Source organism: Chrysochloris asiatica, unplaced genomic scaffold, assembly GCF_000296735.1.
Source record: "Chrysochloris asiatica unplaced genomic scaffold, ChrAsi1.0 scaffold00131, whole genome shotgun sequence".
Lineage (NCBI taxonomy): Eukaryota > Metazoa > Chordata > Mammalia > Afrosoricida > Chrysochloridae > Chrysochloris > Chrysochloris asiatica.
The window spans coordinates 480,789-504,496 of record NW_006408649.1 but is presented as its reverse complement, the minus strand read 5'-3'; the positions used below and the strand labels follow the sequence as shown (position 1 = coordinate 504,496).

The following is a 23,708-nucleotide window of genomic DNA, read 5'->3' as shown; positions in this document are numbered from 1 at the left end:
GCAGGAAAGTACGTAACCACAGCAATATACATTTGCTTCAGGACGAAAGTCAGAACCTAAATTCCATATGGAAAAAAACTGTTGTTGTTAAGTGCTGTGGAGTTGGTTCTGACTCACAGCAATCCTGTATAGGGTTTCCAAGGAGCAGCTGGTAAGCCTGAACCACCGACCTTGCAGTTCAAACCAACCTTGCAATCCAGGGCATTAACTTGCAGCACCACACCAGGACTCCTATATGGCAAAAATGATGGGACATACTTTAAAGCTTACTTTAGTGAGCATAGATGAAACTTCAAGTTTGCTGAAAAAGAGTCACCTTTAACTTCTACTATTTCAGGTCCCTTGAATATGTTAGAGCCTACTGCATTTGTGCTTAGACACTGTTCTTTTAAAAAGCTACTAGTAGTTTCTTAATATAATTTAAGACAAATTGTTGAGACTAATTACCTGGGTAAGAACATAGTGGTATGAGGAGATTATAATTCAGATATTAGTACCTTTCTTCCTACATCTTAGCAATTCTAGACTAGAAAATCTTTGATAAGTTATCATTTCAGTTTAACTACGAACAGTATATAGAAGTATTTATCTACCTATATCGCAGAGGAAAATAGAGGATAATAAATATGAAGGTTCTCTGAAATGAATCCCAAGACAGTCTTAATACTTGAGTCATTAAAAAAAGAAATTCACATTTTTTACATACATTAATGTAGACATATAAATATAAATTATAAAGTAGATCTTTAAAATTAGAGTTAAATTAGGTAGGTGTCAGATTTCAGGAAACTCTTTTAGATGACATTGTCTAGAAAGTCTTACATTTACCAGCGTGATGACCTGCTGTGTATGCTGAAGCACTTCACTGAGGTTGCTGACTCCCAGATCCTGGGTCCTTAGCATATGTCAATTAGGAATTTAAGACAGACTTCAAAAACTACCTTATTTCTTTGATTTAGGAATTAGCATTCTCATTTCCACAAGTATTTAAGCTCTGAGTATGTGCACAGCATACTTAAAGGGACCCAAATGATGGTTAAGAGCTCCTCTGGGGATTCAGAGTTTTCAGAGTAGCAGGAAATAATGATACATAGTTAAAGTTCAAATGTGTGGAATTCAAAATTCAAAGAAGTTCAAGAAATCAGGGATCATTCTACAGAGGTGATGAACTGAGTAATGATATGTCAAAATGAAGATCCAATGATTCTTCTACATTATAATCTATCTAGGTACAAAAGAGAAAGGGAGGGTATTTTAGTGTCTGGGCAGAGCCTGATGGTACAAGCTAAACTGCTTACTGCCTTTTCACTGAGATCTGCATCTCTCTGGAAAAAGAATGAGCTACCATAATTAACAGAGAGACAGAAAAATCCTGACTCTATCCTGTGATGAGAAAAATGATTAAAAAAATGTTAAGTGAGTATGACATCATCGACTATGCATATGCTTCTTCAAACATGGAAAAGTACAAGAAATTTTTTTCTACATACACAAAGATGAAAAAGCTGGATGGACAAATGTACTGGAAAAGTCTGAATTAACCAACAGAATTTCCCTGACCTGTCTCTGGGGCCAAGCAGCTTTGAGAATGGCCTCCGTTCTAAAAAACACAAGGAGTTTGCCATCTTCTTCACTCAGACGGAAGGACTGCTCCACAACCTGCAGTACACGGATGCGGGGCCTCACTGGCAAGGTGTCGTCCGCACAGAAAGGCCGCAGCCACTCCAGCAGCTCCTCAGAAGACACCAATTCCTCTCTGTAAGTCAAAGTCAACAGTTAGAAATAAACTCTGAAGTTTTTTGTTTTATTTATTTTGTAAATGTTTTATTGTGAGTTATGTGATAGTTTACATGGAAGAACATTAACTTTACATTCATCCTATTGTATATCATTTCATCACCTTGGTTACAATCCCCTCCATGCATCATCAAACAACCAAATGGTACACCCCGCAAGCCTGCCACCTGGTCATCAGCACACAGCCCCACTCTGGGTCTACACAGTCCCTAGCCGCTCCATCTCTCTATGTCATCGTCTCTGCCTCCATCCCTGGTGTCACTGTTTCTCTGGGTAGGGTCCCGCACTCTGCTCTTCTCCCTTGATGGTCCGATGGACCTCCACTCCTGGACTGCAAAGTCAACCACTCCCCTCCTTTTGCTACAAAACATCTACTTTTATGTTTCCAACCCTCACAGTCAGTCCTGATAGTAATTATTCACTATTGTACCACATGAGTGCTATCCCCATCTCCTTTCATCAGTCCTGCCCAGACAGATTGGATACTACTCAGTGGAGATTCTATCTTCCTTTGCACCCTCTGGAAGTAGGCTCCCTCTTGAAAGGTTGTAAGCCAGTCACTGCTTGCCTTTGTAGCCCCCCATTTTGGGTAGCCAATGCCCAAGTTACCCATCATTGTCCACCCTGTGTATGGAGGGGGGTGGGAATGATCCTCGCTGTAAAGATTTGTTTTCTCTTTTGAGCTAATGCATCCATAGGTGTAGGTCAAGTTCATCAAATTGTATCAGATTACTCTTTTTTCCCTCATCTTTCTTCTTCTAGTTGAGCTTTAATTATCCAGCCATTGAAGCCAGGTCAAGTTGGTATTATCAGTTAAGTATGGGTGTTCTTGTGCATATGCCCTCTCTTCTTATCAGCTGGATGCTTCACTCTCCACCCTAGTCCTCTGTGGCTATGTCACTGACTCTGGGCCTAGGAGTCCCCAGGTCTTGCCAAACTGCTGGCCAACCAGGTGTCCATCTGGGTTCACAAGAGTGTATTGAATGTAGTTGGATTTAGCTCACAGCTTCATTGCTGCTTTTCCCTCACTTCTCCTTATTGGTGACCAATGTGGTCACCAGGCAGAGCACGTTTCTGCTCATGTATTCCCATTGCATCTCAGTCTTGGAAGAGGGTTTGCCCAGAGAGGACCCGACCACTTGCCTTGATGTCTCCTGGGAGAGCAACTTGCTTGTTCTTGTAGTAGTCAGTCAGACTGCTGTTATTGTTTTGTATTTTTCCTGTTGTTCTTTCTTTCAAGAAGTATATTCTGTTCTTCTAGCTGTTCCAGGCTGGTTTGCTTGTCCTTTCAAGTGGAAATTTTCCACCTCAGAAGATTCTGGATGGGGTTCAGGATTCCACCTATGGTCCTATGTAATGCAGAGGTTCCACAGAGAGCCTCCCTCACTGGGCATGCTATAGCCCCATTTTAGGTATTCCAATCAGTTATAGGCAGAAGACTGACTTACAAGCTTTCTATGGTGATATTTCTGGCTATTCCTTTCTCTCTCCCTCAAGTGTCTATTTTATAATGGTATACAAGGGAAACCAAGATTCAAAAGACAGCCAAGCATCTTAACATTATTTCCCCCCTTTTCCCCATTTCAACCATATCTCAATCCCTGGATCCCAGAGCCCTGTTGTTCCAAGGTTGTGCATACAATCATTATTTACCTTTGTCCCACTTAGCCCACGCAAACCTGCCTAATTGTTTTCCCATCCACCTTGTTCTTCCGTTCCTCTCCCCTTTCTTGTGTATGCCCCACTCCCTAGCACCCAAAATATCCTGTGTCTATTCTCTGCCCTGTGCTCCACCTTCCCCTCCTTCCCTTCACCCCCTGCCCCCACATCCAGTAACCAGCAAAGAATCCTCCCCTCTTTAGTATGGGTTCTTTTTCTTAGTCATTTACAATAGTGGTCCTATGCAATATTTCTCCTTTTGTGACTAATTTCACTCAACATAATGTCCTCAAGATTCATCCATGTTATGTGATGGTTTGCAGCTTCCTTGTTAATTCTTCAAGGTAGCATAATATTCCATTGTGTGTATGTACCACAGTTTGTTTATCCAATTCTTCAACTGATGGGCACTTTGGCTGTCTCCATCTTTTTGCTATTGTAAATAGTGCTGCTATGAACATTGGTGTGCATATATCTATTCTGAGTTATGGCTCGTATTTCTTGTGGGTAAATAACAAGCAGAGGAATTGCTGGATCATAAGGTATTTCTATTTCCAACCTTCTGAAGAAGCACCATATTGCTTTCCAGAGAGGTTGGACCATTTTGCAATTCCACCAGCAATGCAAAAGGGTCCCAGTCTCTCCATATCCTCTCCAGCATTTATTGCCCTCTACTGTTTAGATCTTTACTATTATTGCTGGTGTGAGATGATATCTCATTGTTGTTTTGATTTGCATCTCTCTGATGGCTAGTGATCATGAACATTTCTTTGGATGTTTGTTGGCTACCTGGATCTCCTCCTTGGGTGAAGTGTCTGTTCATGTCCTGTGCCAATTTTTTAATTGGGTTATTTGTCTTTTTCTTGCAGAGGTGTTGTAGTTTCCTATATATTTTAGAATTAAACTCTGAAGTTTGCCCCCCCCAGTAATCAAATGTGTTCTCTGACCTAAATTATCTGTATTTGGGAAACTATTATTTTCCTCTTAAGAGGATAACTTTAGGTTTAATAGAGTATATGGCAAACCATGTTATGTACTTAAAACTTATGTAAAATGCAAGTGTTTTTAAACAGTATCATAGTGTCAGACTGCAGGGAGGACAGAAGATTCTTAGTGAAACAAAGACCTGCAAACAAAAGTGAACTGCTTGGGCTGTTTGAGTATCAAGCAAGCTGTTTGCTTTGGCGGCATCTAGGAAAGAAAAGTCAGCCTATCAGTTTCCCTTTTAGAAGGGAAACTCAAAGGGAACCCATGAGCAGTCTAGTATGCTCACTGGTGACCACCTGGGTCTACTTGTGAGTTTGTTGTTGTTGTGAAGTAGCACAGAGTTGGTGGAGAAAATGTAGCAATGAAGACATGGGCTGAGTTTGACCATGTTACAGTGGCAGCTGTTGATCTTGAAGTGAGGGTGATAAGATGAAGGGCTGGCTGGCCTGAAGTTTAGGAAGATGTGTGAACTCCTGAGCTCAGGGGCACTGACCTAGCCCCTGGGGGCTACAGCTGAAAGTGAAGCAGTCAGCTGGTCTGAAGTGCAGGGTTAGGTTAAGTGTGAACTCCCAGAATTGCAGCTAGTGCCCATCTAACCTAGCTTGGCTGTCTAGTTGACCAGAACTCGAATAGAGGAATAGAAAGATGTTTAATACTGTGACTAAGTATAAATTGCTACAATTTGATGAACTAGGCTTTTGCCTATGAATACAGTGACATAAAATTCCATGCAGAATGGAAGGATTCTTGATATCAAGGAACAATCTTGTTTCCTCAGTTTACTGGATTGATAGGGATGAGAAATTGACTCCTTGGCTATCATAAATGGAGGGGCTATAAAGGCATGAAGTGGCTGGCTTACAAACTTTCATGAATGTGCTTAGTTTCAGTATAAGGGGGGTAAGACATAATCCCCACCGAATAGTTTCCCTCTTTTCCAGATGGATCTAGTGAATGGGGATAGAGGATGATGGTGGTAAGATTTTATGACTCAATTGTGAATAACTGTTAGCAGGATTAACTGTGAAAGTCACAGTATAATTGTAGAAGATGTATAACTAAAAGCAGAGAGTAGTTAATCTTTCATTTCAGGAACAGACAATCCCAGACCTGACCATCATGAGTGGAGCATGAGATCCCTACCTGGAAAAGCAGTGACAACAGAGAAACTGGCAGAGGTGGAGGCATGGAAAGACAGAGGAGATGCGGTCTCTAGGTCCATGGACTGAAAAAGGCCATGCATGCAACATCAGGCAGGAGGCTGGCTGGCAGAATGTGCTCTTTAGATATTTAAGTTAATACATATATTTTTTGTTTTGTAAGTGTACACCAAATATTTTTGCTTTGTTCATTTGTGAAATATAAGACATAAATGGGGAGCCACATGGATGAGGTAGGACAAATGTTGTTGCAGAGAGGGGAACTGTAATAAATAATAGTACACAGTATCATATGAAAATAAGTATCACTAAAAAGGGGCCCTAGTGGCACAAAGGAGCACTGAAATGCTCAGCTGCTAACCAATAGGTTGGCAGTTTGATTCCATTTAGTCACTCTATGGGAGAAAAATATGGCAGTCTGCTTCTGTGAAAACGTACAGCATTAGAAACCATATGGAGCTGCTCTACTCTGAAGGAGCCCTAGGGGGTGCAGTAGTTAAAGCACTCAGCTGCTTCCCAATTGGTTGGGGATTCAAACCCACCAGTCACTCCACGAGAGATACAGCAGCTGCCTTCCTTAAAGATTTACAGTCTTGGAAATCATGGGGCAATTCAACTCTGTCCAATAGGGATGATAGGAATTGAAGTCAACTTGATGGCAATAGGTGTGTAACATGTTAAAAAGATTCTTTAAAAAAATTATTAACCACTTGTCCTTGTTGTTGTTGCTAAGTGTCACTGAGTTGGTCCCAAATCATAGCAACTCTGTATAGGGTTTCCGAGAAGAAGCTGGTGGGTTTGAACTACGAACTTTGTGGTTAGCAGTCCATTGTTTATCCTACAGAGCCACACTAGGACTCCTCAGCTATTATATTGCTGTTAGATGCTGTCTTGTCAGTTCCAATTCATAGCAACTCTATCTAGGAAAAACAGAAAGAAATACTGCCTGGTTTTGCATTATCTCACAATTGTTCCTATTTGAGTTAACTGATGTGGCCCCTTTGTTAATCAATTTCGCTGAGGTTCAGCCTCTTTTTCACTGACCCTCTAGTTTGCCAAGCATGATGTCCTTTTTCAGGAACTGGTTCCTCATAATAATTTGTCCAAAGTAAGTAAGACGAAGTCTCACCATCGTCACTTCTAAGGAGCATTCTGGTTGTACGTCTTTCAACACAGATTTGTTTGTTCTTCTGACAGTTTTTGCCAACACCATTTTAATTGTTCTTCTTCGGTCTTCCTTACTCATTATACAGCTTTCCCATGGATATGAGGCTCATGAAAGCGCCATAGCTTAGTTCAGGTACAGCGCAGTCTGTAAACTGACATCTGCGCTTTTTAACAAAGAGACCGTTAGCAACAGATTCCGCTAATGCAATATGTCATTTGATTTCTGACTGCAACTTCCTTGGACATTGAAAACCGCAATCATGTTTCCATTTATCAAGATGCTGCTTGTTGGTCCAATTGTGAGAATTTTTGTTTTCCTTACATTGAGGTGTAATCTGTATTGAACACCTTCTCCCTGTGGTTAGAAATCTAATACAGCAGAGTATCAAATTTTACTGTTACCCAAGATCAAATTAGAGCAGATAAAGGAACCCTGGTGGCACTGTAGAATAAGCACTGGACTACTAAAGCACAAGTCGACAGTTCAAACTCACAAGTTGCTCTGTGAGAAGAAGATGAGGCTTTTTCTCCGGTAAAGCTTTACTGTTTCAGGAGCTCTATAGAGGGCTACTTCTGAGTCAGAATTGACTCGATAACAGTGAGTTGAGTAAAGATCAAATAACTGTGGAGTCTAAAAGGGCTCAAAGATGGAAACATTTTGTGCAACTTTCTATCACCTCTCTTGTAATCCCAAATGGAACATTTCAGAGAAACAACTTGTTTGATGATGATGGCAATGAATTACTATCAATGATTTTCAAGAGGTTATTCAGATAGCCTTATATGCCTGCAAAGCCCTAGAGAGCCTTGCAAAAGCACTGAATTATATACAAGGTTTTGTAGTCACAGACTTACGAGGCTTCTAAAAATGAATCACCTACACTGAGGCTGACACTAACCTACTTTCAACTAAATTCTATACTCTAATGAGACTTCAAGAAAAAATTTTAAAACTTCCAAGAAATGCAAATTTCTACAGTGCCACTGAGTATGTCTCTGAGTGTATATTCAATAATAAACGTGTCAGATTTTAGAACAATTAAAATAATTCCTTTTCTGCTCCTGCAAAGATTTAAAGCCTTGGAAAACCTATACAAGGTTGCTATCAGTCGGAAATGTCTCGGTGGCACTTAACAACAATAACAATTTGTTACTTTTACCAGTGTCCTTCTTAATATATATGAGGAATGGCGAAAGTGGTACACAGAAACAACGGGATGTAACTAATATTTTCCAGGTATCTATTATGTGTAAAGTGAATAGACTGTACAATGTAGTGGAAAAAGAATTCTGGCGGGTAGGAGATTCTAAAGGGACTCTGACCCTGACCCCATCGTTGCCTACCAACTCAGGAAAAAGTCATAAATGCTATCAATCTCATTTTATAGTTTCAGACACAAAAGTTCCAAGAACATGTCTCCAGGAGTCAGTAAAGCTGAGATAATATAGATAAAATGCCCAGCATAGTAAGTGGCAGAGAAGATGGACTTAACCAATAGTTGTCAGCATCACCAACATTATTAAAGTCCTAATACTTGTATTTGATGATATAGAGATGAAACTTTATACAGTCTCTGCATTCAAAGAACAAATAATACAATGGAACAGAAAGACTTTAAAAGTGACTGTTCCCCAAATCACTAATACAAATTTGAACAAATTATTTTAGCAAAAGCGTGAGGAGCATCAAGAATGGCTTTACAGAGAATGTGGCACCTGAACAGGGCTATAAGAGATGAGCAGGATGCAGGTAAATGGAAAGGTGGGAAACACATAAACCAGACAAAAGGAACAGCAAGAAAAAATGGTAAAATATTTCAAAATTAAAGCATAACTATGTGGGTGGCAAATTAAAGGAGCGAGAACTTCGGTAGAAAAGGTTTCTTCTTAACCTAGATAAGCAAGAGTTGAAATACAAAGCTGCAAAGGCAGAGCAGCTTAATGCTTTCAAATTACAGGCTTTAGAGCTATCAGTCCTAGATCCAATTCTCAGCTTCACCACTTATTAATAGTGTTTAACTTTGAGCAACAAGTCACTTAATTAGAGGATAACAGGACCTAACTCATGCAGTTGTTGAGAATCAAGTAAGTACATAAAATAAAAACTCTGAAGCACCTCATATCTGGCATATAACTAAGCTTTTTAGTTCATGACACAACATTTTATTGAGAATGTTGTTTGTTGTTGTTATGTGCCATGGAGTTGATTCCGACTCAGAGCGACCCTGTACAGGGTTTCCAAGGCTGTAAATCTTTACGGGAGCAGAACGCCTCATCTTTCTCCCGCGGAGCAGCTGGTAGTTTCGAACTGCTGACCTTAACGTTCACAGCCCGATTCGTAACCACTAGAATACTTTATATTATTTTGTATGGAATGAGAATGACAGAGGAATTCTCAGCACCCAAACATCATAACCAGGTTATTGATTAGAAAGGTACACAGACTGGGGATAACTCAGGCCATATTTGTGGAGGACAGGAGTTTAAAATCCACTTGTGGCTTTGAGCCCAAGCCAGTTTTTCACATAACTAGAAGCTGATTTTTTTACCCTCAACACACAAAGTGTCCTCTAGCATTCCACAAAGAGAGTGGAATGAGAAGCTAGAGTCCTGAAGACCACTTGGGAGTTCTAAAAGTAACCCAAGACCTGAAAGCAGTAAATGAGAAAGAAAACGTAATTAACAATAACTTAGGAAAGCTTAACATGTGCCATGAATTATATCACTTAACCATAACTCTGATGAAGATCAAAGACTACAGCCTTCAGCATGGATTACACCACAATGTAAAGAATACAAAAATGCTCACAAGTGAACTAATAAACAACATCATGATAAATGGAGACTGAAGTTGTCATGGACTTAATTTTGTTTGGATCCACAACCAATGCACATGGAAACAGTAGTCAAGAAATCCAACAACATACTGCATTAAGCAAAACTGTTGCAAAAGACCTCTTTGACGTGTTACACAGCAAAGATGTCACCTGACACAAGTAATGTTATTTTCAGTCAACTCATACGCATGTGAAAGTTGGAAAATGAATAAGTAATATAGAAGAATCAATGTTTTTGAATGACGGTATTAGAGAAAAATATTGAAAGTACCATGGACTATTAGGAGAACATACAAATTTGCTCTGGAAGAAGTAAAGCCAAAATGCTCCTTATTAGTGAGGACATGTTGTCAGGAGGGACCAGTCCCTAGAGAAAGACATCATACTTAGTAGAGTGGAGGGTCAGTGAAAAAGAGGAGGATCTTCAATGAAACTAATGGATACAGTGGCAGCACAACATTGGGCTTCAACACAACAACTGCAAGGATATGTTTCATTTGTTGTGAATAGGGTGTTTTGAGTCAGAGCTGACTAAATGGCACCTGACAACAACAGCAAATACAGTTATTGGGGAATATGGTGGATCCACACAATGAGTACTGGACTGTAAACCACAGGATGGTGATCTGAGCACACCAGTTGCTCCATGGAAGAAAGATGAGGGAGGCTTTCTGCTCCCCGAAGATTTAAAGCCTTAGAAACCTTTTACAGGGTCACTATGAGTTGAAACTGACTGGACGGCACTGAACAGCAACATATACAGTTATTATGTCCATGGAACAGCTTGTCTGCCCTGCAAGATTGTGAGCTCCTTGTAGTTAGAGACTGTATCTTCTTCATCTCATGATTTAGCACAGAGTATGACACGTTATAAATAGGGGTTTAAATTAGCCTCTGCTACTGTCACATTCTTACCTAAAGACCCAAAAGCAAAGAGGTTTAGGAAAATTGTGCAATACAACAGGTAAAGTTGTAGGGGGTTCTGCTTGCAATGTTTTCCAAATTCACCCACAAAGCTTATCCTATAGTCTTCCACTCAAATCTCAGGTGCAAACCAACACATGGAAATCTGAAGTACCTGAGTACTAAATAATACTTTTGAGCCCAGCTGAAACTAAGATCTAGTTCCCATGTTTATGATCCAGTGCAATTCAATTCTCTCTCAGAATCTTCACATCCTCTTATGAAAATAGCAACAGTATATGCAAACATTTAAAATTATCATCACATTTGTAAAAATAAAATAGTGAAGTCGATTATAAATGTGTTCATACATTTTGATTGAATCTACATAAAAATGTATCTATACCTGAACACAATAACTGAAAGGTAATATGCAAATGAAATAATTATATTACTGAATGAAACTACGAGTTTTCTAAAAGCATTTCTTAATGATTATATTTTCAATTAAATAATGACATGTAGATTAAACATCTGAATGTTCTTTTAAACTCTAAAAAGGTTCATAAATAATTATTAATATGTGGTTGCTATTTTTTTTTTAATCACTACCATGGTGACTGGATGTAAGATTGTATTACAGGCACTCACACCTTTCTAAACTATAGACTCAGAGTACTCAGAAAAGGTGGAGCTAACTCATAAAAAGATTTTTTAAAATAATGCAATATATGGTTACTTTAGGGATGTCCATACTTAATCAGTATAGTTTATCTCTTGGAGATAGAGTTTCCTCATATTTTGAGACATTCACAGCAGTCTCCTTTCCCAGGCCTCCCTATGAAGATGTTAAGAAAAGACAATGGTCTCCATGGAAAACAAGGCTCAGAAGAGAAAGTGAGCTTCCTGTTAGAGCTGATGCAGTCAGCACAGAGCTGGGGAAACCTTGTCTTCATATGAAGAGCCAAGGAACACTGCTATAATGAGTTATGTAGAAACCACCAACTCTTCCTAAACACCTAAAATGCTGCCTAGTTTCTGAAGTCTCACCAATATGGATGTTTATGGAACTACTAAGATTCTGAGGAAAGTGTTAAATAAAGATTCAAACACTCTTCTATTCCTACCTCTTTTCCGCACTGGCATGGACTGCTGTAACAACACCTTCCAGGATTAGGAGTGGGTCCCGTGGCCCACCAAGGTCATCACTGCCCCCACTATGAAGGAAAAAGAGAACAAATGATTCAGAAGGGGTTGGTCAAGACTGAAAATTGGTATTTGCACTCTAATGTACTGGATTTGCAAAGAGTACATAGCCAGCTAATTCTTAGCAGCTGTAGTCTACAAATGAACCAAACTTATACTATAAACTAAGGGCGGAAGTGGAGCATTCTCTGTCTTCAAGGAGATCCCAGTCTAATATCTACATGTGTTCACATTAAGGAAATGTCAAAATCTATCATTCAAAAAACATCCATTACTCACTGACTATAGTGTGAGCTACAGTTAAACACTAGATGTAAATTATCCAGTTAGTCTTATTTATTTATCAAAAAACAAAACAACTAATGTATATTTTGAGGATTAAGATGTGCCTGATCTAACTCAAAGTATTTTCAGTTGCTTCATATGCATGCAAAAGTTGGACAAATGCATAAAGAAGACTATAGAAGAATCGATGCATTTGAATTATGGTGCTGGAGATGAATATTAAAAGTACCATGGACTGCCAAAAGACGAAAGAAATTTGTCTTGAAAGAAGCAAGAATGGAAAGACTTTGCCTCTCTCATGTGCTGGACATAATGTCAGGATGAACTAGTCCCTAGAGAAGGCCATTATGCCTGGAAAAGTGGAGGGTCAGCAAAAAAAAAAAGAGGAAGACCCTCCAGCAAGATGGAATGACACAGTGGCTGCCAACAATGGGCTCAAGTGTAAGAACTGTGAAGACAGGTCTGGACTGGCCAGTGTTTTCTTCTGCTGCGTACAGGGTTGTTATGAGTTGGAACAGACTTGACGGCATCTAACAACAACAACAAATAAAACAACAACGTTTATTTGGAATGTACTGCTAAGTTTACATACATCATGCCATTTAATGTGTCAACAGCTCCATGTTTCAGGTACCATTGTTATGCCCATTTTACAGATGTGTGTATCTGGAACTCTAATGAATTCTGAAGATGCAGCATAGGAAGACAAATTTTCAGAAGAATTTTTAAAATAATTTACGTTATATAATTTAAATCATGCCTTCTTTGTTGTGTTTCTACTAAAAGTTTACTTATTCTCTAAAATGTTATGGATACTAGCAACAGCAACTTCGTCTTCTTTAAAAAAGAGGTAGCTGAATTTCACGTACCCTTTTCTTCCACAACTGAATAATTTAACTGGCATTTACTGAATGCCTTGTGTGCCAAGCATGCCATTTATTAGATCAGAACCAAATAGTCAGTAACAGAACTGTGCACAGGGAAAGAGAGAGAGAAGTGTCTAGTGTATGCCAGAATTTTATAATTTTAAGAATATCACTTACCATGTTGGATTTTAATTTGTAAGAAAAGATGTCACTTTTAGGAAACAAACCAAATTCATCAAAGCACTAACTTTTCAAAATGTTTTTTGTGAGTTTAAAGCATGATTTAAAAAATCAAAATGCTAACTATGAATCAAAAGTATAAAATGTTACAAACAAATATAATTTGAAAGAGGAAATTTATTCTCATAACCACCAACAAAATCATCATAAACTAATTACAAAACAATACTTTTTAAATCTGGCATTTGTTCTTTCAATAATACTGTATGCTATTTTATGTCTTTTTCTCTCTATAAATTTACCAAATACCTCAGAGCATTAGGTGAAAAGTGTATGAAGCTGGGGTAATTAAACTGATAAAGGCTCATTTGATTTCAGTTCAGCTGCAGAAAACTGACATGCATTTAATCAAAAAGTTCCTCAAGAGCAATACAGAATTACAAAGAATGCTTTAAAGCAGAATAAATTAAACACAACTAAATCTTTTAGCCTAATTGCATTATTCACAGAAAGTACTTGAGGCCTCATTATTTTAACTTTTTCCTCTTCTAAAGCCTCTTCAATGCATTCCTATAAAGACATAGGCATAGTAACACAGAATGAGAATTCTCATTTGTTGGTTTTATATCATTAATTTCAGGTAAATAATGTCCTAAGACACTAACTTATTCAGTGTATGGTTAACCTTATCTTACATACTTTAAAAGAATCTGGAAGCCATTTTTCCACTACTTCAATGAAGGGAAATTAGAAAAGGTACTGAAGTCACATGGCATTCTGACAATTGCCTTTTTGCCATTTAGGCCCTTCCCTTTTATTTCAAGAACAAGTTCTTTTTTTGGAGGTTTGGAAGGCAAAAAGGGGGTTCAACGGGAAGTTAGTTAGCTTTTCACCATGTTACACACAGTACCACTAATAAAACATTTTCCTGCTTTTCCATTTCAAAACATAAGACTTGGAGAACTCATAACCATCTCACTCACTTTCACAAAATAAGAGTTTATAAAAATGTCTCTATACACATTTTATTTTATTTTCTAAATAACCACAAGGCAAGCGCTATTACCGGCAAAGTATCACTTAAGGTTTTCCTTCAATGACTATGCTATAGCTTACCTTAACACAGAAATTATTTTCATTACCGCATTCTTTACTACATCCTTGGGTGAGATTCCTAGAGGGCCAACAGCCACATCTAGCAGCTGTTGAATCATTCTTAGAGGCTGGCCATCTAAACACATGGCCACAGCTTGATCAAGAAGCTTCCCTTTGTCTGATCGAGACAAATCATAGAGGTTACTGTATTTCTGTAGCATTTCCTGGAAAGACATGGCATTCAATAGCGAAATGTCAACTAGGAATTATACACGTACACATGCATAAAATAAAACATATTTAGAAGATTCTCAAACCAAATACGTAACCACTAAAGTCACACTCAAGAAAATGTAGTGGTTAGTAAGAGCTTAGGCTCCAGACTCATCCAGACTTAAGAGTATATCCTTGCTTTATCATTTTATATTTATTGGACTTTTGTGATCTCAAATTTTAATATCTGTAAATATGGATGAGGACAATAGGTTCTTGTGAACAGATTAAATTATATGAAATATAAGTCTTCTTTTACTATTATGCCAGGCACAAAGTAATACACTATAAGAACAACACTCTCTCTAATATTATTATCCACTATGATCACCTAACAACTGTAACCTATTCAACACCAATTATTTGAATCCAGTATTTGACTTGTGATAGACAAGTAGTTTTAATTAACCTCATTTTATGAAAAAGAAACTTAAGATCAAAGATGTTAAGTAACATGTCCCAAATCATGTGCATGTGAAAGATGGAGCCAGGATTGCACACAAAACCCAAAAGTTTACTTTTTCCTTGTCCATGCTTCTCTTTGAGAATATCTATAAAAACTAAATGTCAAAAATAATAAATTTAAGAAAAGGATCATAAATCATTGCTTTTCAGCATACTAAATATGGTCACTTTACGACAATAATACTTTGCAGGCTTAATAGTTTACTAAGTAATTCTAAATATACTGTTTTGTCTTTGAAAATAACCATGTAAAAATCTTAGTATTAACTGTATATTTGATGGTATTAAAATTACTATAAATTATTTTTATTGTGGTGCTGTAGGATAAGCACCACACTGCTAACCACAATGCCAACAGTTTAAACCCATCGACTGCTTCTCAGACCCTATGAATCAAACCCAACTCGAATACACTTAACAACAATGCTGTAGAGGTTATATTTAATATATTATGTTAGTGATATACAAGAGTCCTAGGTGTAGGCTACAGGATAATGCACTGGACTGCAAGGTCAATGTGAACCGTAAGGTCGGTGGTTCAAACCTACTAGCAGCGTCCTGGAAACCCTATAAAGGGTCACTATGAGCTGGAACCGACTCAGTGGCACTTAACAACATTTATTTCTTAAGTGAAAGATGACTGAGTTTTGCTTTAACATAATCCATAGATACAGATAGGAGATAGCTGGAAGCTGCACACATGAGGTTTCATTTTCTAACTTTTTGTTGTGATTTGGGTGAAAGTTTACAGAAACACATTGGTTTTCTATTCAATAGTGCACACACATTTTGTTTACTGATTGCAATTCCAACCACGTAATAGCACTTTTTTCATTTCCTCCCTGTTTTCTATTTCCATTTGTCCTTCTTTCCTAAACCTTCCTGCCTTCTGAGATTTATCCCTGGCCAATTCAGTCCCTTGTGATCTCATGTGGTTGGTTGTTCTAGGCAGTGCATATTTTCCTGATGTTACTGTTCACCTGATAGGCTTGGCTGAACACTGAGCCATGGGGTAGAGAGGGTGTCTTAAAGGGTTAAAAGGTGACTCTTTAGTAATCTCCATCAGTCTCTATCAGATCAGTAAGCCTGGTCTTTTTTTTTTAAAGTTTTGTTCCACATTTTTTCCCACTCTATGACATCTTATTGTGATCCCTTGTAGAGCGGTCAGCAGTGATAGCCAGGGACCATCCAGTTCTTCCAGAACCAGGGTCATAGAAACTAGAGTTTGCATGGTCAACAGTCCTTTGAACTAACTTTTTACGTATGTCTTGGAATTTCTTCATTCTTTGCTCTGGGTAAAGAGAGACTAACAGTTGCACCTCACATGGCCAATCAGAAGTCTTTAAGACCCAAGTCACTGTTCACCAAAATAGGATGAAGAATATTGTCTTAGTGGACTATCACAATTGGCATTGATGTCCTATAGACTATGGTCCTGAGTCCCCAGGTCCAGTGACACGTCTTCAAGGTTATTTGGTTATTGATAAGACATGCTTATAAACTTGTAGGGTTTCATTTTCACTTTACTATTCGCCCCATTTTGAAATTTTCTATTAACAACAACAAATAACCCCTATGATTTACAGCAATTAACTAGCATCCTTGTCCAACAGAGATAGAACTAAGACTCCATAAAGTCAAAGTCCCTTACCTTTGCACTAACCATCATGTCTGTATAAGATGTTCTTTTACTGGGTATATAATTAAACTATGGATGTTAAGATCATGGTTGTAAACTTAACATAGACAAATGTTTAGGACTGAATATCATTTCCATTATTTGCTATGAAAGACACCTTTCCTAAAATGAGAATCACCTCAATGGCAACTAACAACAACAGTATCTGACCCGGGAATCCAAAGAGTCTTCTCTGACTGAACGACATTCAAATGTAGTCACAGGTTACCTTTAAGTCACACCTCACTAAACAAACAGGAGTGTTTGTAAAGAATCCACTTGACCCCATGGACATGGAGAGTAGTAACTCTAGAGTTGAACATGATATACATCGCTTGATTTAAAAATCTAACAGAAGTAACCTGAAATGTTACACTAGTAAGTATGAGTTTTACCTGAAAATTGAAACTTTATCCTAGTTCTTGCAATGACAGATTGCAGAACTGTATAGACCAGCAGGATAAAATCAAAATTGTAACAGTATTTTTTTTTTTCCTAAAAAGGCATTTATGATGTTCAGACCACTGTTTAATGTTACTTACTATATAGACTAACGGACACTGAAAAATACAAATCAAAATGAAATTGCTACTAAACTTCTGAATTCTTCTCATCATGCTTCCAAAGAGGAGTTTGCATTTATGTGTCTCATAAAAACCCTGAAGTCTTATAAGTGTTTATTATTTATATTCTGTACTGATCTTTCTAATCAGGTAGAATACAATTCAATTTGTGAAGGGTGATGGAAAAACTTGAAATAAATGGTGGTTATAGTTGAATGACATGATGAAAATAATTAACACTACAGAATTAGACATGCAAAAAAATTGTTTAACTGGCAAATGTTTTGTTACATATATGTTTGCCATAATAAAAAAGTAAAAAATATCAATTACACAGAAGAGTGTAATTCAGTAAATTATAAAGATTAAGGAACACAAAAAAGGATAGTGGCCACTTAGATGTTCACCTACCAGAGAATTAAAAGGCAAATGTCACACTATATATATACCTAAATTTTGTTTTCACTTACAGGTACCCTTACTTTTCTAAAGTTCGCTGTATGCCACTTCACTTTTCCTAAAAACTTACATTAGCACCTGCTTTTGCTAAATGGAAGAAATATGAAGAGGATTTTGGTGAAAAGTGAAATTATCATTAGCTTTTGTTTTGCAGGGAGTCACTAAAGAAGCAGTACACAAGCAGAGCAGTAAAGTGACATTCACAAGCACCTTCTTAGGGAACTACACACATGGCATCACAGCCTCAAGCTGCCACAACTTTGAACTCGGTCTGGGAACACTCTATGTTACTGCTACTTTAGGTTTTATTTGTTTTTTTTTTTTTGGTATGACTTAAGACGTTATTTTTTGGGAATGGAAATAATTTTTCTCTGTATTGGTGATAACTGCTTTTTCACTTTATTAGGGACACTGCTTTTGGATAGTAGGGATACTTGTATATGAAAGCCATTTACTTGTTAACTTTTCAATTATAAAAAGGCTACTTTTTAAAATCTAAGACTACTGTAACACTGAACAAAATTACCAAATGCTACACAGGCCTTCAGTTTCCCTTGCATAGACTTAATATGCTGCGGTTGTTGTTAAGTGCTGTCGAGTCGGTACCAACTCACAGTGACCCCGTTTAGGGTTTTTGAGGAGCAGCTGGTGGGTTTGAACTGCCAACCTTCTAGCTCACAGTCCAGTGCTGATCCTACAGCACCACACAAGGAGATTTAATATCTAGGCCTCAAATCTGATCACAGGCAGGGGCTCTTGAACAGCATGATGTTACTTTTTGAGACACCAAGAGGGGTTAACATCAAAATACGCATGAGAAACAATTTTATTAACCAAAAACCTCATATAAATAATAAAGCTATATTTAAAACTTGCAATATAAAAACAGGATAAAGAGACCATATATTTTTTAAAAACACTGAAGCAAAGAATGGAGGCTATTCCTGAATTTTTCTGAAATTTAGGGAAAAATAACTTGCCATTCAATTGTAGTGCAAAACACCAATGAACAAGAAGTAGAGCTTTAAAGCTATTGCCTTTATTATTTTTCAGCATCAGGGACTACCATGGAGGTATCTATCCAAAGTTCACCTCCAGACATCCATCTCCCCTCATCAACTTTTCTTACCCTGCCACCTCACTCCTCCCCAGTTCTCAATTGTGCTGAGAGACTTCAAATCCTTTTATAAGGAAATAAAACTTGTGGAGACAATCCAGTGATAATGAAGAGGTTAAAGGATAAACCTGTAAGAACCTTTGTGAAGGAGTTCTACAAGATTCAACACTATTGGGCTATAGCTTTAAAGAGTAAATGACAGCATACACTATCTGATACTGAGTGAGTGAATATATATAAATTTTCCTTCTAATACCTGATCACTATTCTTCAGAGAAACAATGAAGCTATGGTTGAGAGTTTCCAGGTGGGCAAGTGATTTTTCCAAATGATTCAAAGCATCTGCATAGGTAAATTTGGAACCATTAGTTTCTTGACTGTCTTCTTCTAAATTTCTTTTCCTTGGCTTCTCAATAAAATGTTTGACTGTCTTAATAGCTTTTGTAGTCATCTCTTTACGTGCTTCCACAGATAGCTTTAAAAAGAAAAAAAGAAAACGTTATTAGCAGTGAGGCAGACCACCCTTACATAACTGTATACGTGTAGGAATCCTAATGAGCTCTGGTAGTGTAGTGGTTACGAGTCGGGCTCTTAACCTCACAGTCAGCAGGTCGAAACTATCAGCAGAGTCATGGGAGAAAGATGAGGCTTTCTGGTCCCGTAAAGATTTACAGCCTCGGAAACACTATGCAGAGTTGCTATGAGTGGGAACCGACTCCATGGCACACAACCACCACCACCACCACCACAGGAGTCCTGGTGTGGCACTGTTGGGTAAGCACTGAACTACTATCCAAAAGGCTAGCTGTTCAAACCTATTAGCTATTTTTTTGAAATCCCTATACAGAGTCACTGTTAGTAGGAACTGACTCAGTGGCACATAACAACAAAAACATAGATAACAAGTAAAAATTCAACATATATATACAAACTAATAAATAAGACTTTTGTTACATTAGTTTTATTTCCATTAAGAAAACAATCAATAGTGAGGTATGATTTTCATTATTAAATTAGTAAAAATGTATTTAAAAATCATGTTGTGATGAAACTAGTACCCACATATACTATTGATTACAGTGGGAAAAAAAGTCATTTCTAAAATAATAGTTCACATTTCTGATAATTTATTACAAGAAAAAATACAAAAGAAGAAAAGAATTACAGGCATAAAGATTTTAACTGGAATACAGCTATAAAGGTAAAAACTTCAAAACCAGTATAACTGCCTGATAATGAGAGAAATGGTAACTCCCTTACAGTAAATTATATGAGACGTTATAAGAACAGCACAGCAATTTAGAACATACTTATCATATAAAACTGTCTTTACCATGCTTGGACCAGTGGTGTGGTGCTGCAGGAACAGCACTGGAATGCAAAACACAAGGTCAGCAGTTCAAACTCACCAGCTGCTCCTCGGAAACCCTATACAAGGTTGCTATGACTCTGAACCAACTTGACAGCACATAACAACAACATACATACCATGTTCTCATTAAAATTTAATCTATACTAACTAAAGCTCTGGTAGTGTAGCGGTTACGAATCGGGCTTCTAACCTCAAGGTCAGCAGTTTGAAACTACCAGCCATTCTGCGGGAGAAAGATGAGGCTTTCTGCTCCCGTAAAGATTTACAGCCTCGGATACCCTGTACAGGGTCATGGTACTTAACAATAACAGCTAAAGACTTAACACACACACACAAATCTATAAAAAAAATTAGTGTTTGGCTTACAAGAAATTTATTTTCTACTTTCTAATGTTGCGTTCATTCATTCAATTATTTAACCCTGACTCTTGACAGGCACTGTGGTAGCCATGCGGGGATTCTAGCTTTCTAATATTTACATTACTAACCTTACTCTGAAGAACACAAAATAGTCGGTACTTATTTTGATTGGAATGCCGCATCCCTTGGAGCAACTCTGTACTCTTTTTACATCTGCTTATTTGTGCTGCTTTGGATCCTGAGTTTTAGCCTCCTGCCAACTACTCAAGTACATGCTCACTATGTCCCAAATGGTGATTTTTTACATTAAAATTGAAATAAAGACATTAAAATTCTTAGGATAAAATCTTAGCTTCTATTATTTCTCAAAATTAGTCACCGTATCTCTCTGGCTATTCTAAAACTAAGGAAGAGTAAATTTCCATTTTCTATTTTTTCACTTTTATTGTTGCTGTTATTAAGTGCTGTTGAGTTGGTTCCGACTCATAGTGACCCTGAATAGGGTTTCTGATGAGTGGCTGGTGAGCTTGAAACCTCTGACCTTGATGGTCAAACTGACCTTGAAACCTAGCACATTAACCTTTGGCGCCACAATAGGACTCCATCTAAGTACAATTAATACTTTTAATGTAGATATCTAAAATTTTCTTAATCCCACATGTTGATAAAAAGGTATCTTTAAAATAAAAAAACTATTTTCTTTGAATTGTAGCTAACTGTTTACAATGCAAATGCACCTTTAAACAATGTCTCTAGACCTTACTTCTTCTTCATATTTTGTTGCCTTTAAGCTTCCATGGAATATGTGTGTAAAATTTTTTTTAAAAAATCAGAAGCTACTACTGAGTCCTGGTATGGCACTGTAGGTTAATGTACTAGACTCCAAAGTCATTATGAACTGTAAGGTTGGTGGTTCAAGTTCAGCAGCTACTTCTAGGAAACCTTGTACAACATTGCTACGGGTCAGAACTGACTTGAAAGCACTTAACAACAACAACAACAACAGCTACTGATTGGTAAATATTGTCATTGTCTGCTGCCCCAAATAAACTGAAATTTAGAATTACAAGGTCCTAGAAGTGTGTTCCATACACATCTGTCAGTTTGTGGTACTTTCGGGGCTTACATCTTCTATGATGCGGAAAGCTTTGCCACTGGAATTTCAAACACTCACAAGGGTACCATGATGGAGAGGTTTCAGCAGAGCTTCCAGACTAAGAAAAACCAGGCAGAAATGTCCAAACTCTGCCAATGAACACCTTATGGCTCACAACAGGACACTGTCTGAGGTAGTGCTGAAGGATACCTCTCATTGGAGAAGTCACTCAAAATATGACTGAGCAAGAAGCACCGCTGGTGCCATGTCTAATGTACCTGGTTGTTAACAGACAGGCTGGCTCCGTCATGAACATAATAGATGCAAAAACTCTCAACACAATCCTAGCCAACAGAGTGCAGCACCACATCAAAAAGTAATACATGATGACCAAGTGGGATTTATACCAGGGATGCAAGGATGGTTCAACATTAGAAAAACAATCAATGTAATCCACCAAATAAATAAAATGAAATTTAAAAAAGGAAAAGAACCACATGATCATATCAATTGATGCCAAAAAGGCATTTTACAAAATCTAACATCCATTCATGATAAAAATAAATAATAAAGTAGGAATTAAAGGGAAATTCCTCAGCATAATTAAGAATATATATACAAAACTAGCAGTCAATATCATTCTCAAAGGAGAGAAACTGAAAGTCTTCCCCCTGCGAACAGATACCAGACACAGATGTCCTTTTATCACCACTTCTACTCAATATTGTGTTGAAAGTCTTAGTCAGAGTTATAAGGCAAGATAGGGAAATTAAAGGCATCCAAATTGGCTAATGCGCTGGACTGCCGCCTCACTTTCTTGAAAGATTTCAGTTTTTACTCCATCAATTCCTGGTGCCTTGTTCTTTGCCAATTCCTTCAATGCACCTTAGATATCTTCCTTCTGTATCATCGGCTCTTGATCTTATGCTACCTCTTGAAGCAGTTGAACATCAGTCATTTCCTTTTGGTACAGTGACTTTGTGTATTCCTTCCATCTTCTTTTGATGCTTTCTGTATCATTCAATAATTTGCCCAGAGAATCTTTTAGTAACAAAAGTCGAGGCTTGAATTTTTTCTTCAGTTACCCCAGCCTTGCCTATAGTAAATGCTCAATAAATGGAAACTGAGTTCTAGTTCATTTGACAGACTACGACCAAGTTCATCTTCTAATCTGTTATTTGTATCTTTCTAATAAATTTGTCATGTATCCCTTTTAGAAAAACCTTTATAAACTTAGCTAAATTCCTTAGGATGGACAGGGTCTTTCACAAGCTGATCCCACACTAACCCTGTAGTTTCATAATATAATTGTAACCCACCCCAAGTATCAGGCACACACAACTTTTCATCATTCTCTGCAGTCATTACATGTTTTGTTCTGTCTCAATGAAATCTTCTTTTCCCTCTTCTTCATAAGGCACATTCTTAGTCATGTTTCAACATGCAGCTTAAATGGAAGCATAATCCAACTCTTCAGATAAATTTATAGCCTCTGTTCCCTAAACACTAGTAAATCTAGACATAATACAGATCCTTATATGTTAATAAAACGTATTGTTGGTTATAAGAGGAGAGTGATGTTTTGGGAAGCGTAACTTGTTTGATTTCATCATTTCAGAGCCATAATACTTTTTCCTTCTTTAAACTATCTTTGGTCCACACTTAAAAATAATTAAACATAACCTGTCACTTATTTAGAATATCGATCGTAAACAATTTCAACTTAAGTTAATTTTCCTGCAATACAGGGAACTCTAAAAAGAAGAATGACATCACAGTGAAAGATGTAAGGGCTTTATTTGGCTGAGCACTTTACTTAACTCAGCCTTTTTACCATTTGACTTTATAAAAGGGTGTGATTAAGAAATATAATTTCAATACTGAATTAACATCTAGTTGATGAGCATTTTTCTTTTAACTATTCTATATGCTGGAAGGAACAGAGTAAAAGAAAAAAATATTAAAGCAATTTATCAGAGGGGGAAAACACAGCAATTTATCATCTCTACTAGCCAAACTATACCTTTACTCTTAACATTTTTTTTAATGAAGCTTACAGCATTAATATGCCATTCACATACTTCATTACTATAATAACCAATCAGTGCTGTTTTGTAAAATATTTCCTGACAACAACTCGTAATTTCCTCTGAGAAAAAAAATGTGGATTTTGTAAAATTAAA

The 23,708-nt window shown here is 37.4% G+C and overlaps 1 protein-coding gene across 1 annotated transcript in view; it reads right to left on the bottom strand.

Annotated features, from left to right (window-relative positions):
* Positions 1-23,708, bottom strand: part of NBAS (neuroblastoma amplified sequence) — a gene marked incomplete at its 5' end in the record, with an annotated part of 556,069 nt that overhangs the window by 92,984 nt on the left and 439,377 nt on the right. Inside the window, 4 exons of the mRNA XM_006869470.1 lie at positions 1,561-1,756; positions 11,638-11,727; positions 14,164-14,366; positions 18,954-19,172. Coding sequence (XP_006869532.1) covers positions 1,561-1,756; positions 11,638-11,727; positions 14,164-14,366; positions 18,954-19,172 — 708 coding nt within the window. The remainder of the gene's footprint in view (positions 1-1,560; positions 1,757-11,637; positions 11,728-14,163; positions 14,367-18,953; positions 19,173-23,708) is intronic.